The sequence below is a fragment of the Eleginops maclovinus genome, chromosome 19 (assembly GCF_036324505.1).
Source record: "Eleginops maclovinus isolate JMC-PN-2008 ecotype Puerto Natales chromosome 19, JC_Emac_rtc_rv5, whole genome shotgun sequence".
Taxonomy (NCBI): domain Eukaryota; kingdom Metazoa; phylum Chordata; class Actinopteri; order Perciformes; family Eleginopidae; genus Eleginops; species Eleginops maclovinus.
In genome coordinates, this window is record NC_086367.1 from 21,516,011 (window position 1) to 21,532,185 (window position 16,175).

Below are 16,175 nucleotides of genomic sequence, written 5' to 3' on the forward strand. Positions count from 1 at the left end.
TCTGGAGTTGAAGATGGCCTCTGACCGTCACGCTCTTCCTTGCTTTTTCTTGGCTCAGCGAAAGCAGGTTCTGGGGTAAGTTTAAGACCCTTTGGCTCTCCTTTGGTTGGGGAAAGTTTACCTTCCTGAGAAATACCCTTTTCAGTTGTTGCTGTGACTACGTCTGGAGTTGAAGATGGCCTCTGACTGTCAGAGCCTTCCTTGGTCTTTGTCAGTTCTTTGGTAATAAGCTCTGAAGAAAGTTTTCGACCCTTTGACTTTCTTTTGGTTGGGGAAATGTTACCCTTTTCTATATCAGTAGTTTCACTTGGTGCTGTGAACACTTCTGGAGTTGAAGATGGTTCCCGACTCTCAGACTCTTCCTCTGTCTTTGTCAGTTCTTTGGTAATAAGCTCTGAAGAAAGCTTTCGACCCTGTGACTTTCTTTTGGTTGGGGAAAGTTGACTTTTCTCATCAACAGCTGTTTCAGTTGGTTTTGTGGCCACTTCTGGAGTTGAAGATGGCTTCTGACTTTCATGCTCTTCCTTGGTTTTTGTCAACTTAGTGGAAGGAGTTTCTGGGGTAAGTTTAAGACCCTTTGACTTTCTTTTGGTTGGTGAGAGTTTACCTTCCTCCGAAACATTCTTTTCAGTTGTTGGTGTGACCACGTGTTGAGTTGATGATGGCTTCTGACTGACAGAAACTTCCTTGGTCTGTGTCAGCTCTTTGGTAGTAAGTTCTGAAGAAAGTTTAAGACCCTTTGACTTTCTTTTGGTTGGTGAAAGTTTACCTTCCTGCGAAACATGCTTTTCAGTTGTTGCTGTGACCACATCTTGAGTTGAAGATGGCTTCTGACTGTCAGAGTCTTCCTTGGTCTCTGTTGTAGTAAGTTCCAGAGGAAGTTTAAGACCCTTTGACTTTCTTTTGGTTGGCGAAAGTTTACCTTCCTCCGAAACAGCCATTTCAGTTGGTTTTGTGGCCACTTCTGGAGTTGAAGATGGCTTCTGACTGTCAGGCTCTCCCTTGGTATTTGTTAGCTTGGTAGTAGGAGGTTCTGAAGAAAGTTTAGGATCCTCTGACTTTGTCTTTGTTAGTGAAAGACTACCTTTGACCACAACAGTAGTTTCAATTGTTCTTGTGACATCTAGAGTTGATGACTTTAGAGTATGAAGTTCTTTCTTATTTTGTTCAGGCTCAGTCGCAGGTGACCTAACAATGGTTTTGGTAGCTGTGGTAACGTAACCACTCTTTGACTTCGTTGTGGTTGGTACAAGCTTTGTTTCTTCAATAACAACACTTTTGCTTTTGTCTTTGGAACTTAAAGAAGATCTTAGACCTGATTCTGTTGTCGTCTGAGGTGCGTCAGCCTCCGAAGGTTTATGAGGAGGTTCTGTAGTCTTCGACATTCCCTTGGGTGGTAAAAATGTACTTTCTGGAACTGTGGATTCCTCCGAAACCTTTGATTTCCTCCTTGGTGGTATGACTTTAGTTTCTTCCACAACAACAGTTTTGGTTTGCTCTTCAGAGTTTAATGTAGACTTCTGACTTTCAGGATCTTGCTTACTCTCCTCCACTTCCTTGGTAACATGTTCAGGGGAACTCTTTGGACCCTTATATCTTCTTTTGGTTGGAAAAGGCTTCTTTTCTTTCACAACAGTAGATTCTGTTGTTTCTGTGGCCCCATGTGGAGTAGAATAAGAGTTCTGGCTGTCAGGTTCTTTCTTGTCATCTTTAGATTTCCCTCCAGCAGTTATATTTTGGGCATCAACTTCTTGGGCAGACTTCTGACTTTCAGGTTTTTCCATTATCTGCACTGCCGGCTTGTCAGACGTTGTTAGAAGTAGTGTTGTTGACTTTTGCTTTGGTGTTGAAACCTCACTCTTTTCTGAAACAGCAATTACAGCTGGCAGTTGAACTGACTCTGAACTGAAAAGCCTCCCAGGCTCTGAAACAGTGGAAACGTCAAGACTCTTGGACTTCCTCATGGTTCGTACAAACGCAGCTTCTGCCTCCACAGCAGGAGTATCAGTTTGCTCTTTTGATCTCTGCAAAGACATTTGACTGTCAGGCACATCCATGCTCTGTGTTTTCTCAATGTAAGAAAATGCTGGTGAAAGCTTGTGACTCTTTGACTTTCTTTTGGTTGGAGAGAGCTTATTTTCTACCAAAACAGCGGTTTCGCTAGGCTGCTCACCATGAGCTGTCTTTCTATCCAGAGGTTCTTTATTAGTTTCGACAAGCTTTGCAGTCGTGGAAACGTTTGAGCTCTTTGAGTCTTGGCTTTTCTGTACAGACTTGGGTTGCACATGATCTATTTCTGTGATGGCAGTTGAAGTGAGGACAGATTTGTTGTCTTTGATCTGTGCAAGTTTTGAAACATTATCATTAGAAGGCATGTCTGTAGTCTTTGACTCTACACTGGTAGGTCCAAGCTTGGCTTCAACCACCATGGTCTTAGCTGGCTCTGTGACTACCTTTGCTGAGCTAATAGTGCCATCAGTTGCTACTGTGACAGATGTTAATGGCTCTGACACATCTAGAATAATCGTTGCTGTACGCTTTGTTTCTTCAGAAGTAGCACTTCCTGTCAAATTTCTGGGTGATCCTTGAGTAATAACAGTTTTCACCATTTCAGGCTCCACCTTAGGCTGGGCAGGTTCTGTATCCGTGGCCAAAGGCTTGGACTTTCTCCTGGATGGTACAGGTGTAGTTTTCTCACTAAAACTAGCTGCAGTCTGCCCAATGATCTTTTGGATTGGTACAGTTTGCTCCAAAGTAGGTTTAGTTTGCTTAGCTACAAAAGGCTCAGCAGTGGGATCTAGGCTTTTGCCTTGTGCCTTTTTCAACAGTGTCTCTTGAGAAGTGATGTAAGGTTGCGCTGTAAAAGGTTCTGATGCATATGTTGAACTCTGAGATTTTGTTTTTGCTGGTTGTATTCTGCCTTGTTCCGCAGCAGTGGATTTTGTGTCTTCCTTGACTACTGTAAAAGTAGGCTTCAATGTTTCAGAGACCAATAATTCATACTCGATAGATGTAGATTGTTCTGTTAAGGGAATGTTTTTTTGCTGTTCGTCTTGTTTTTTCTCAGGTGAATGCTTGCTTTTTCGTGGTGGTGCCACTACCGGTGTCTTTATCTCCTCTACACTACCTTGAAGGACATCAGGCAGCTTTTGTTTACGCTTTCCATCAAGTTCCTTGAATAAAAAAAGAGTAAAAATGTAATTTATTATCACTGAGTTAAAGAACTGTTTTTAAGAATCTAAAATAGCAATAGTTAATGAACTTCAAACTATATATAAATCTGTTAAACATGCATTAAATACCTTTAAACTCAGGCGAAGAGAAACCTTATGTGTGCTTGCTTCTGTGAGTCTTTCTGAGCCATCTTTCTCCAGTTTCATAGCCAAGTCGGGCTTCAAACAGTCTCTTAGAAACTGATCGTGAGAAAGCGCCTCCCGTAGGCTGGACTGCAACTTATCACCTTCCTCTAATGTCGCCTAACACCAGGAGGAAAAACATATTAAAGTGCTTATAGTGATGAGAAATCAGTGTGTGTTGGACATGTTGATCATGGATTGCCAACTGAGCATAGATTAGCCACAGACAACTGCTAAATAACATAATTTAAACTTCTTAAACCTTTTCTCTCAATTATTGTATATTTTCCCAACCAAAATCAACCATAGATTATCTGATTATATTCAAGGTTGAAGAATGAATGAACTCTTTATATGTTAATGTAATATTTACAAGCAATAAGACCCTGAGTGAACACTAACAACAACCAAAGACTAGATGTAATAAGCGGCTCTCAGGTTTGCTCAACTGTATAAATGTTTACTAAAACTAAACAATAAGTATGAAAAGACAGAAACCTGCACAGAAGAAATGGACTGTGAAGGTTTGCTCTGGTTCCAGTCTTGCAAGGCATGGAGAGAGTCCATCAGACAGCGGGCTGTGTTTGTAGAGCAGGTTCCTTGATGCTCACTCATCGTGGCCTTCAGACTGTAGACATAGTTAAATCACAGTTATTGATTTAACAACATTTGGCATTGCATATGCTTGTATTATACTAAATGAGTAATACATTCTTAAATATGTTTCCCATGTGTAAACGTGATTCAGGGCATTAGATAACATGCAATCACTTTATAAATTCAGGAGAACTCTGTGTTTTCAGGCCATTGACATGCCTCGGCAAAGTGATCCACCGAGGCATGTTTCTGGTAAGAATAATTGAAATCCAAATTGAAATAGAAAATGCCAGTTGAGAATGTGGAATCCGTTCAAGAAGGCTATATAAAGTTTAAAAAGCCCAGTGATGAAGTGTACAGTTACTGCAGGTCTTTCAAGTTCATCAGGTTTGTGTTACTACCTTAAACTTTAAACCTTTCAAAAAAAAGTGTCAAAAAAAACGCTGCTTGCTCTCTTATGTTGTTAGTAACAATCTGAGTCAACCCTCGATATATACTGTGGCTGTTTTCATCTATATGTGACAGCAAAAGCACAACTTAAGGACCTGTCATCTGAAAGGTGGTACCTGTCATGCTGCTGGCACAAGGACTTCACTGAAGTCATAACTTCTGATGGCAGCTCGTCAGTGGCAGATGTAGCCTCTACTTCCTGGTGAAGGTCATGAACTTTCACACCCAAATCTTTTAGGGATTTCTCACATTTCTAACAGGAGAAGGAAAAAATCATCACGAGTAAAACTCACATACAAACACAGCAATATGAGCATGCTGCAGGTGGAACATAGCAGCAGTTTTGATAATAAAACGGGTAGATACATTGAGATTTGAAGGATAAATAAAGTAATCATAACCTGGAGGCTGTTTTCCTCTCTTAATTAATGGATATTTTCCTATCAAATGTATAACACCAATTTACATGAAAATAGTTAAGAGTAATGATAGAAAATCTTGGCCTGAAAGGGGGGGGGGTTAAATCAAGTATTTTGATAACTCAAATAAAGCACTAATCACCTGGAGGCTGTGCCAGTGCTGTTGGAGCTGATCGATGTTGTTCTGGGGTTCGCTGTAGCTGAGAGCCTGGTCCAGAGAGCGGAGTTCCCACTGCAGCGCTGCAGCTCTCTCCTTCAGCCCCGGGCCTTCTTGGCCACCTGACTGTCCAGCTCCTGCAGTCGAGCCTCACAGGCTGCCAGGCGCTCCCTAACCTCCCGCTCCGAGGTGGCACAGAGGTCGTGGAGATGGCTGACCTCCAGGGTCAGGGCATCCCGACCTCCATGGGAGCAGAGGCTCAGCAAACTGTCTCTGGCCGAGTCCAGCTCCTTCATCTCCCTCTGCTCCCTGTCCACTGTCTGGAGTAAAGCCTGGCATCAGGAGGGAGAGAAAGATTATTAGAATGAGGGAAGAACAGTTTTTGTTATTCTTGGAAAGAGCCCTTAATATTTGGATTTTAACACAAATTCCCAGTTCAAACATGAGTCACCAAACTGTCCAAAATGTTGGAAATGTTTTTTCCAGTTTAAATATTTTCAGTGACAGATTGCTGCAACTGGCTTCTCTCAAATGTCTAACTATTAAATATTTGGACATGTCTCTGACCTTCAGAGTGTTGACAGTGTTGTGTAAACCCTGTCTGTCTGCAGGAGGAGCTCCCAGGCCTTTAACGTGCTCCCTCAGCCAATCCTGAGCTGCTACATGCTGCTCCACCAACTGGGTGCACTGCCTCTCCGTCACGATGCCCTGCTCCAAGTTTGAAACGGCTTCCTGAAAACAACAGTAGTTACAGTTTTGCAGACAAAGAAACGTGGCTGTTTTAAGCCTGTTAAAATCATTTGGAGAAGCAGTGTTCTTCTTCATTGAATACATTACAATCTTCTGGTTGATTATTGATTCATCATAGTCAAGTTATAGTCATTGTCTCAATATAGCAAATCTAATCTCCTTATAATCTTGACTAAAATGTAGAACTCACAGTGAGCTCTTTCAGCAGAGGAGGAATGGACTTCTCCTTGTCTGCCACTGATGGATCTGACCAGCCAACGTCCTGTGTGATCTCAAACAGCTCCGCAGCCTTCAGGGGAACAGTAGAGAGTGAAGAGGATTCAAACCTCCTGTTGCATCTCATTTTATAAACAACTCAACCTCACACACATATTTGTGATCACACACACTTAGCTTTAATTAAAAAGTTGTGCAGGAATAAAACCACTTAGCCAACCATTGGGTTTAGTTAAGAGCTGATACAACATGCTTCACTTAGATGTAGTTGAAACAGCTTCCTGTGCTCGTACCTGTGTGCGGAGGTTAGAGAGGACGGGGGCCAAAGCGGTGCTCTGCTCCAGCAGGATGCGGGCCTGTTCCACCGCCTGCCTCCGCTCTCCCAGGCCGGGCCAGGGGAAGACCCTCGGAAGGGCAGAGGTCTGCTTCTGACACTCAGACAGACGGGCCTCCGCCTGGCCCTGCTGGTACTGACAGGACACCAGGCGCTCCACAACACCCTTCAGCTGCCTGATGGGTAATAGCACATCAAAGACATTACAAATCTAAATCACAATTAATTGAATTGTTGACTTCAAGAGATCACAGACTGTAAAATAATAAGGATATAGAATAATATCTGGGATGTCATTTGAAAGTCGTATTTGGGTCGACTGTACCGTTCACAACCCTGTTTGCCAGAAAGTCTAGAGATTTTCTAGAGCATTAATCTAGCTGCTCTAAGTGCTTGGACAGCTGATCTGTAACTGAGCTTGCACCGTTACATTCTAATGCAAACGGAGAAGTAGAACAAGTATAGGGTTTCCGCTGAAGGCTGGAAACGTCTTCCTGTACCTCTGCGAGTCCTCCGCAGTCTGCAGGACCGTCCTCCAATGCTGTTCAGTGTCTTTGACCATCTTCTGGACCTCCAGTTTCTTGTCTCCCTGCAGATCTTCCTGCTCACACAGACTCTCTGCTCGCCTCTTCAGCTCCATCACCTGAGCTTCTCCCCTCGACTTGGAGCTCAAAATAGCCTAAGACACAATCATACCAACCATTTTTAATACATATATATAACTTTGATGTAAGTCTTTGATAAAATTATAATTTATTTGAAAAACGTCCCTGCAGTTGGGAAGAACGACTTCAAACCCCTCATATTAAATGTTGCAGTGTACCTGTGCAGTGTTCAGTCGGTCCTCTATCTCAGCCCGGCTGCCCTTGGTTCCGCTGCCCTTGGACTCGGCCTGCTGCTGCAGCTTTTTCACCCAGGCGTTGGTGCTCCCTGCTTTGCTGCGGAAGGCCTCCAGTTCCCTGGAGAGCGAGTAATGGACCTCGGCTTTCTTCAGAGTGTTCTCGGCGGTCTGCAGCACTGTCCTCCACTGCTCCTCCGACTCCTTCACCGTCTGCTTAGCCTCTTGTTTCAACGTCTCCTCCAGATCCTCCTGATCTGACAGACTCTGGCTCCGTTTTCCTCAGCTTAGTCAGCTTGGAGTCTCCCTCAGGCTTACAGCTCAGGATAGTCTGAGGATAACATATGCTTACCTTAATATCTCTAAATGTCATCAGAAGGGTTTTTATACAAAAGAGATATTGTTTATACAATAAGTCATGCCTAAGTTAAAAAAGAAAAACTGAAAATGCTTAACAACTTTTAGTCAAGCTAAGTTAACAAAGACCGACAACTCCATATCACAACTTTACGTTAGCACAGATGTGTTTTGACCATGCTTTATCCTTCAAACTCACCTGTGCAGTGGTAATTGTCATTTCTGGATCCGTCTGAACGTCCAGAGAGACGAGGCTCTTCTGCTTCTCTTCCAGCCAGGCTTTGGTGTCTTCCTTCAGAGCTTCATACTCCTTCAGCTCTCCCTCCAGAGCACACTGCTTCTCAGCCTGATCCTGGGCCTGCTTGGCGCTCTGCAGGACTTTGGCCCACTGCTCCTCAGCACTCTTTACTTTCTGCTGGACCTCCTGTTTTCTAGGTTCCTCAAGGTCCTGACCACACAGGATCTGACTTTGTCTCTTGAGCTCCTGGAGCATCGAGTCTCCTTTGGTCTTAGAGCTGATAATGGCCTGGGGATAGAAGACAGAAGTCATGATTATCATCTTTTGGTAGAGACTGCTATTGTGTATGTGAAGCCATAAAGATAATCTCTGATAGAGACAGCATTTGAGACTAAAACATAGATTGGTTGTGAGCCCTAATGAGGCTTTAAGGAGGTCTGACTGGCAGTTACATTTGTGTTTCTTATATAAATCAAACCATGTTTGTTGTAAAGAGGACGATGAAGATGTGACCCATCAGCTAACCTGGGCAGATTGCATTCGGTCCTTGGGTTTGGTTTGGCTCTTCAGGGAGTCCAGTTGTTGTTGGAGGTCTGTGAACCAGCGGACAGTGTCCTGCTGCTGGGTTTCGAATCCTTTCAACTGAAGAGGAAAAAAGATAGTCACTGTGATAGTACTCTGTGTATGTCTTTCTGGATAACGCTGTCCGAGTTCTCATACCTCCAGCGTTCTCTTCTCAGTCTTCTCTGAGATCTCGGCTCCCGCAGCAGCCTCCACCTGTTTGGCCGCCTGCATGACGGTCCTCCACTGCTCCTCTGTGTCTCTGATCGTCTTCTGAACGTGGACCTTCCTGCCCTGGTCTGCGTCCGGATGGTCACACAGACCCTGGCCCCGCCTCCTCAGGTTGTTGACCGTACAGTCGCCGTCGGGTTTGGAGCTCAAGATGTCCTACAAAGAAAACACACGTTTTTATTTCCGTGGGAATCCATAAAGACAATCCCTTAAAAGTCCTAAAACATTATGTAAATACAGTAGATTAAGATGAGGCCGACCTGCGCTGTGTGACATCTCTCGTCAGGTGGAGTGTGAGCTCCCACAGACTGGAGCTTCTGCTGCCGCTCTCTGATCCAGGACTGAGTGTTTTTACTCTGAGTATCAAAGTCGTCTGTCAGACTGCGGAGCTCTGCCTGCCGGGCGGCCTGCAAAACGTTCCTCCACTGCTGCTCTGAGTCTTTCGCCAACTGCTGAACCTCTGCCTTCCTGCTCTCCTCCAGATGCTCACACAGAGCTTTGGCTTGTGTCTTCAGGTTGAGCAGCTTGGACTCTCCCTCAGGTTTGGAGTTTATAACAGCCTGAAGGTGAAGGCAAACGTAAGGTGGGAAGAGCTCAGAAGTTGCCCTAAATTTCCCTACCACTGGATATTTGTCAGACATGAGGTAGGACATTAAAAACCAGTAGCATTATGTTTTTTTGTAATTTAAGAAACGTGAATAACTCTAATCAGAGAAAACATGCAATAATTGTATTTTTCAGCATGACTTCTAAGCTCACCTGTGCGACCTGCAGTCGCTCTTCAAACGGCATTTGACTCGCGAGGGACAGCAGCTTCTGCTTCTGCTCTTTGATCCAGGACTGGATGCTTTCGTTTCGGGTTTTGAAAGCATCGAAGTCCTTTCCAGTGGCAGCTTCAGACTCGGCCTTGGTGAGACCCTCCTCTGCAGCCTGTAGGACTTTCCTCCACTGCTCCTCCGTCTGTCTCACTGCATCCTGAACCTCCCGTCGTCTGCTCTCGTCCAAGCCCTGTTTCTCACACAGATTCTGGCACTGTCGCTTCAGATCCCCGAGCTTTGATTCTCCATCAGGTTTGGAGCTCAGAGTAGCCTGAGGAGAATAACATATCCCCTTTAGGAGACCGCTTTGCCTCTCTCCTCCAAATACAAACATTTACAAGATGTTGTATAAATTAATATCCACCCCAACCTTACAAAGTTTTGAACTTACTTTTGCAACTTGGAGTTTTTCTTCAACCTGCATGCACCCACCAAGCGACTGCAGGTTCTGCTGCTTGTCTCTGATCCAGGACTGCACATTTTCACTCTGGGTTTTAACAGCATCCAAGTCCTTCTCTAGCACAGCTTGTTTTTCCGCCTGGTTGAGATTCTCCTCAGCGGTCTGCAGTCCCGCTCTCCACTGCTCCTCTGTTTCTTTGACAGTCTGCTGGACTTCCTGTTTCCTGCCTTTATCCAGGTCCTCCTGCCCACACAGAGTTTCCCCATGTCTTCTCAGGTCGTTCACTTTAGAGTCTCCCTCGGGCTTGGAGGTCAGGATGGCCTGGGGACGAAATAGGAATATTATACAACATTTGGAAAAGCAAAATTAACTTTATTTACATTAGCATCTTCATTGAATGAATCCTTCTGACTTTGATACCCCTGATGTTTTAATCGAGTGACCGACAGGGTAAAGTTTACATTATGATTTTTAAAAATGACAACCTAAATTCAATCAGACTCATTTGACTTGGAGATTAAGGCTGACATAATTAAGTTTAAATTCTATATAATATTTACAGTTACAGAGTAAGCCATCCCTCCAACAAAGCTCATTACACATATTTTAAAATAGAAAAACGCAAATAAAAGCAGAATGAGAAAAAAAAAAGGCTAAACTTATGATTATAAATTAAGTATAAAATACAAATGATGTTGAAAATTAATAAACTGAATGTAAACCATAATGTAATAGATCTATTTGTACTCTTTTTTTGTATTTCTTCTTTAAAAACGACCCATCTCAATGCCACATTCACTGTCCTGGCTCGTGCAAATTGGCTGGTAAAACTGTTTGTAAATGCATAAGGTAATGTAGTATTTTTCCTTTTGACAAAATTGGAAAGGTGGAAGAAAGAAGAATTCCAGATTTAAAGTGCAAAAGAAGGAAAAGGTAATATCAGGCTGGGTTTCACTGACCTGTGCTCTGTGCTTCAGATCCTCTGCCTGTGAGCCAGGAGAGGAGAGGGGCTTCACGAGGTCAGTGATCCAGCTCCTGGTGCTCTTGGCCTGGGTGTTAAACTCTACCAGTTTCCCCTGCAGGATGCCCTGAGCCTCTGTCTGTTTTTGCAGCTTGGCTACCAGGTTTCTGTAGCGCTGGATCAGGTTATCACTGTCCTTCAGGAGGCTCTCAGCTCGGACGCCTTGTTTGCGTATGGATGTTAAAAGCTCAGCGAGGGTCTCAGCTCTGACACTGTCACACGGAAGGAGAGTTGAAGCACAGTTTTAACAGATGCAATACAAAAAAACAAAGGAAAGTTGTAGGAAATGGAACAAGTAAAAATAAAATCAGTTCAGAGTTTTTCTCTCTAAATTGATGATTGAAAAAAAAAAAGTCACCTCTCATCTTGAAGGTCTTTAAGGAAAGGTTTGATTTTGTCCGACTCCACAGCATGTTTTTCTTTGTACTGCAGCCACTCACGGAAGCTGTCGTGTTGCTTCTGCAGACTGGAGAAAAATAAGACAAAAAACAGGTTTAAAAAACATGATTTCTTATTGGTTATAGATGTAAGAGTCCTGATCAAAAAAAGGCATAAACAGAAATATCACTGTCTTGTTCTTCAGGGAACCAAAGAAGCATTTACCTGTTCAGGTCATTGAGGAGCGGCTCCAATTGTTCCTGCCGGTTCTGGCAGTGCGTTCTGAAAGTGGCCACCTCCTTCTGCTGCTCCTTCAGCCAATCAGAGAACTCAGAGAGCTGCTGGGGAGGAAGCTGCTGGCTGCCTCTCTCACGCTGGTCCTTCAGCTGCTCTAGACGCCTCTCTGAATCCTTGGACTTCAAGAAGCTCTGATGGACACGAGAGAAACTTTGAGGAGCCATCATTCAACAGGCAACACTTTTAAGATACACATTAATATAGCTATCCACTTACAGCGAGTCTTTCCAGGAACGTCTCCACATCTGCTCTGCTCTCTGGGTGCTCGAAGCATTCATTGACGGACAGCTGCAAGTTCTGGAACCATTCCCCGAACAACTGCTTTTCAACTGGAGGAAAATGAACAACATGATTAAAAAATAGAACATTTGAAAAGGTACGATCATTCTCTCTCTCTCTCCAAAAACTCAGTCCTTACCTTCAATGACCTTGAGCAGGCCTTTGTCCCGCTCCTCTCTCTTCAGGTGGATCATGTCCCGGGTGCGGGCGATGGCCTCCTTCAGCCGGCTGCAGTCCACAGACAGCCCCTCCAGAACCTGAGGGCTGGCCACACTGGACACCAGGCCCACCTCCTTCAGAGCCGCCTCCGCCTGCTCCTCCTGAGACTCAAGGTCGTCACACAGACGCTGGTGAGGACAAAAGAGACAACAGTGAAAATGCTGCTTATTCTAGGAACAGTGAAATATAAATCAGAAATAGCAATTCTTTAATTTGATTTGTATACCTAAGAGGGTTTTACAATGTATACTAACCTTTATTAGAAAGATAGATGTGACCTATACTAAGGTCTATAACACAAAACATTTAACCAGAGTGAGTTACCACACGTATCAGCTGTGTACCTGTATCTGTTCTTCGGCGTTTGGTTGTGACGCGTTCACAATGCTGAGGGAGCACTGGATGCCCTCCACAGCTGACTGGCACTCCTCCACCCTCTCAGAGAGGTGTTTCTTCACAGCAACCAGTTCCTCAAAGACGTCGGTGCAGTCGGCAAACAGCTCCTTCACCTGCTCCATCCTCTTCTTCAGCTGGGTTTCCATCACCTGAAACATTGTAATAAGGGTTCAGACAGTGTAAAAATAATAAACATGGATTTAAATCAAAATAAGATCAATGCACTTTGACTCACCTGCAGCTCCAGTGGTGCTTCCTTACCCTGCAGCATCTCCTGGATCTCTACAGACTTCTTGTGGAAGTGCTCAATGTTCTCCTCATTAGCGTGGATTTCATCCTAAAACACCCCAAAAAAAAACCTAATAAGTAAAACTCACATCTTGGGAGACATTTAAAGAAAAGGGATGCCCTGAGACAAATGTTTTCCAACTAAAACACTTTCCCTCAGGGGAGCACTAAAGCTCATGGATATTTTCTCTTATGGGAATCTTACCCTCATGGCAAGCACTTGTTGCTCGTTGTGGAAGGGATGGCTCTCTGCGAACAGGGCCAGTTTGGCCCCAGCCCAGCTCTCCACCTCTCCTCCCAGCATCAGCTGCTTCTCCCATAGCTCCTGCCCCACCTGCAGGTTATCCATGTAGGCATCTGTCTTCTCGGTCACCTGCGAGGGCACCAGAAATTAAACATTTTACGTTAAGCTGGAGCAGAAGTGTTCCAAATAAGAGTTTCAAACTGGAATTTGTTTTGTAAGTAACTACATTTAAATGAAGCCTTAAGAGTCAAGTGAGAGAAATCTATTCTTTTAGTTTGATTTCTCTCATATTGTTATTAGGACTAAAAGCAGGTTTTGTTTTAGGCGAGTCTTCATTTCTTTATGCACTCTTCTCTGATCTGGCTTTTTCCTCGGGCTTTCTTACATCCAGCCAGTTGTCCATGAGTGTGTCCGCCTCAGCTTCGAAGGGGGTCTCACTGCAGTCTGGGAAGTTCTTTAGTTGGGACTGCAGCTGTCTGCAAACAGCCCTCATCTCCTCCATTCGCTCCCCAACCCCACCGAGCCCCTCCTTGATGCTAGAGACCTGCACAGACGAATACATTTTACATGAGGATAGTGTGACTGCCATCTGCTGGTCTATTAAATGCATTGTTTGTGTTTCTGCACACAGTAATTACATCCTAAAAACCCCACATGAAGGGAAACAGGTTTGGTTTTGATGGCTCACCATGGTGATGCTTCTCTGCAGGTTTTCCTTGCCCAGGTAGGAGGCCTGTTCGCTGATGGTCTGCTCAGCCTTCTGCATGGTGCTGCTCAGCCGACTGCGGCAGGCCTGGAACTTCTTCAGAAGCTCCAGCAGGATGCTGCACTGCTTCTTCCTGTCAGAGCGGGAGTGTAACAGAGTGGATTTTAGGTGATGTCACATTTGATGTCTAGAGCTGAATGTGCTTCTCTTGCTTGAACCTACCTGTCATTATAAGCTCTCAGAGTATCTGTCCACTGAGTGTCCAGCTCTTGAAGGAGATCCTCTCCTCCTCCCTGTTGATCTTGAAGTTCATGGAGGTTCTGTAGCTCTGCCTGCACAGCCTGCATCTGACCCTCAAGATCTGACAGGGCCCGAAGCCTGGAAAATACAAATCAGTATCAGGAGATGTTTTTAGGGAGACATGCTTTTAATTCTATAAGTAAATGTCAAAATGCAACTTTGTTTATAATAAGAAATGTATGTGTGCACGGTATACAAACCATCGTTCACAATGCAATTTACACTCAAAATACTTAAGCAACAGTTAAACAGCAAAAGGAAAGGGAATAGATTTGAACCCTAGCCCTGGAAAACACTAAAGTAAGAACCCATTTCAATTTAGAACCATGAAAAAGAAAGCTTTAGTGTTTATGCATCGGGATAAGGATGCATGACACACACCTGTGTTGCACAGCCGGCATGGTGGGCTCCTTCAGGCCCCGTGCCTCAATGGTCTCCCTCAGTTTCCTCAGATCCCCCAGCAGGGTCCTCTTCCTCAGGCCCAGAGATCTGCTCTGTGTCTCCTTCTGCAGCCCTTTCTGCTGGCTGGCAAGTCCACCGTCCGCCTCCTCCAGCTTCCTGAGTAGAGTGGTCACCATGTCCAGACAGGAGGCCGGGACGCCATCCCTGGTGACCGTCAGCCTGGCCCCCTGCAGGAGCGCATCCAGCTGAGGCGCCTTCTCTTTCAGACTGTCCACGCTCTGCCGGATCTGAGCCAGCTTGGAGCGACAGTCCTGCAGGATCACAGTGTCACTGCAGGGGGCGCCTTGCACTCCAGAGATGTCTTCGTCCACGGTACGCAGAGACATGAGGAAGCGGTCGAGGGCGCGGGCGGCAGCTTCGCTCTTCCGGACCTGCTGTCGAAGCTGATCCAGGCTGCTTCTGTGAGTCTCCACCTCCCGGGACAGAGGGAAGCAGTCTCTGGGGTCCAGATCGCTGGACTCAGGGTCCAGACGGGACAGCTGGTCCAGCTCGCTCTGGATGTTGTCATCCAGTTCCTGGGAGAAAAAGACAGGAAAGCGCAGGTGAGATATGGTTTTATTCTGCACACAGTTGTATGCACTCCATGATCCATATTCATGTCCGACAGACCTTGATGTCTTTGAGTATGTTGCTGTTGGCCGGTGTGAAGACGGTGATGTCTTTGGGCTGCCTCAGGTAGCGGTCCAGGCGGTCTGTGAAGTCCACCATGTGGTTCTCGGTGGAGTCGATCTGTCTGAGGGCGGCACCCAGCGAGCTGCCCCTCCGCTGGAGTTTGGACTGCTGGCCGCGCCATTGATCCTGCATATCTGCCTTCTGCTGCTCCAGACCAGAATTCCCGCTCAACTGGGAACACTGGTTTGCATACTCAGACCACAGAGACTCTGTCTCCTGCCTCAAGAACTGGGAAGGAGCAGGACAACTCAAGATTACTGCCATTTCTTGGGGAATGATTTATTAAGTAAACACAGAACAAAAACAACAGAAACTCAAACAATGGTCCAGTGATGAGTTAATATGAAAATCTGTGTTTGCACCAGACTTTGTTTGTACCTGTATTTCCTGGAGCCGTGAATGCAGGCCTTTCAGAGAGACAGAGTCAGAGGGGACGTCCTTGATGCTCTGCTCAATTTTGGCCAGCTGGGCTGTCAGAGACCTCCTACAATTCTCATATCTGGGGATTTTACAAGAGAAAAAAAAAGAAAACAAGTTAAAAATAGAACATAATGACCTCCTGTACATGTGTTCTGTTAGCTTATCAAATCCTAGACTGTGCTGAAGTCAGTCTACCTCTCTAAAGCCTCCTTTTTGCTGACTTCTTCCTCTACAGACGCCTGCTTCTCCACCTCCCTCTTCTCATGAAAGACTGTCTTCATCGTCACTGGAGAGAACTGCAAAAAAGAGAAATGGCATGATTTCAGTTTAAACCTCTGTAGGGTTCAAAGGGTGAATAGTTTTAATAGGAGTGAGTCAGACCTCAGCTGAGACCTGAGGTTTGTCACTTGGTCTCGTAGGCTCCTTTTGTGTGGTCACATCCTCACAGAAGGCAACAGGAATCCTGAAAAACAGAAGTTACCCTTTAACGTTCCATCTGAACTACAAAGACAGGATCTATCCTAAAACATCCAAAAGTGTCTTTGGAATGTGTGCCATGTGACATTTGAACTTGATGATCCACCTTCATCATTTCCAAACATCATCATTAGAAGACTGCATTTATCACTTAATACTATCTTACCTAGAATCAGGGACGGATAAGTCTTGGTCTCCGCTGAACTGTCTCTGGATATCAGCCAGCCTCGTCTCGCACTCCCTCAGCTGAGTCTGGGCCAGGCGGTGAGCGTCCTCGGGGCTCAGGGTGTCACA

General features: G+C 45.0%; 2 protein-coding genes across 2 annotated transcripts; both read right to left on the reverse strand.

Annotated features, from left to right (window-relative positions):
• Positions 1-5,039: 5,039 nt before the first annotated feature.
• LOC134881144 (uncharacterized) lies at positions 5,040-6,919 on the reverse strand. The gene is made up of 5 exons (XM_063908289.1): positions 6,780-6,919; positions 6,239-6,455; positions 5,920-6,018; positions 5,547-5,711; positions 5,040-5,311 (listed from the first exon to the last, which is right to left on the reverse strand). The coding sequence occupies exons 1-5, from the start codon at positions 6,917-6,919 to the stop codon at positions 5,078-5,080; spliced, it is 855 nt and encodes a 284-aa protein (XP_063764359.1). The 3' UTR covers positions 5,040-5,077.
• A 294-nt stretch (positions 6,920-7,213) lies between these two features.
• Positions 7,214-15,737, reverse strand: LOC134881145 (nesprin-2-like). The gene is made up of 22 exons (XM_063908290.1): positions 15,600-15,737; positions 15,363-15,483; positions 14,922-15,212; positions 14,232-14,827; positions 13,773-13,928; positions 13,533-13,683; positions 13,230-13,388; positions 12,806-12,973; positions 12,548-12,649; positions 12,261-12,461; positions 11,837-12,044; positions 11,635-11,747; positions 11,347-11,549; positions 11,102-11,209; positions 10,682-10,955; positions 9,714-10,043; positions 9,264-9,593; positions 8,765-9,064; positions 8,433-8,660; positions 8,238-8,354; positions 7,674-8,000; positions 7,214-7,448 (listed from the first exon to the last, which is right to left on the reverse strand). The coding sequence occupies exons 1-22, from the start codon at positions 15,683-15,685 to the stop codon at positions 7,335-7,337; spliced, it is 4,683 nt and encodes a 1,560-aa protein (XP_063764360.1). The 5' UTR covers positions 15,686-15,737; the 3' UTR covers positions 7,214-7,334.
• Positions 15,738-16,175: the final 438 nt, after the last annotated feature.

Coding starts and splice junctions, on each gene's coding strand:
- LOC134881144 (XM_063908289.1), bottom strand. CDS start 6,919: ATGGAGCTGAAGAGGCGAGCAGAGAGTCTGTGTGAGCAGGAAGATCTG. Junction 6,456..6,779: donor ACTGCGGAGGACTCGCAGAG/GTACAGGAAGAC, acceptor ATTACCCATCAG/GCAGCTGAAGGGTGTTGTGG. Junction 5,712..5,919: donor CTCTGCTGAAAGAGCTCACT/GTGAGTTCTACA, acceptor TGTTGTTTTCAG/GAAGCCGTTTCAAACTTGGA.
- LOC134881145 (XM_063908290.1), bottom strand. CDS start 15,685: ATGAAGACAGTCTTTCATGAGAAGAGGGAGGTGGAGAAGCAGGCGTCT. Junction 14,828..14,921: donor ACATACTCAAAGACATCAAG/GTCTGTCGGACA, acceptor TTTTTCTCCCAG/GAACTGGATGACAACATCCA. Junction 11,550..11,634: donor CGTTCCTGGAAAGACTCGCT/GTAAGTGGATAG, acceptor CGTGTCCATCAG/AGCTTCTTGAAGTCCAAGGA.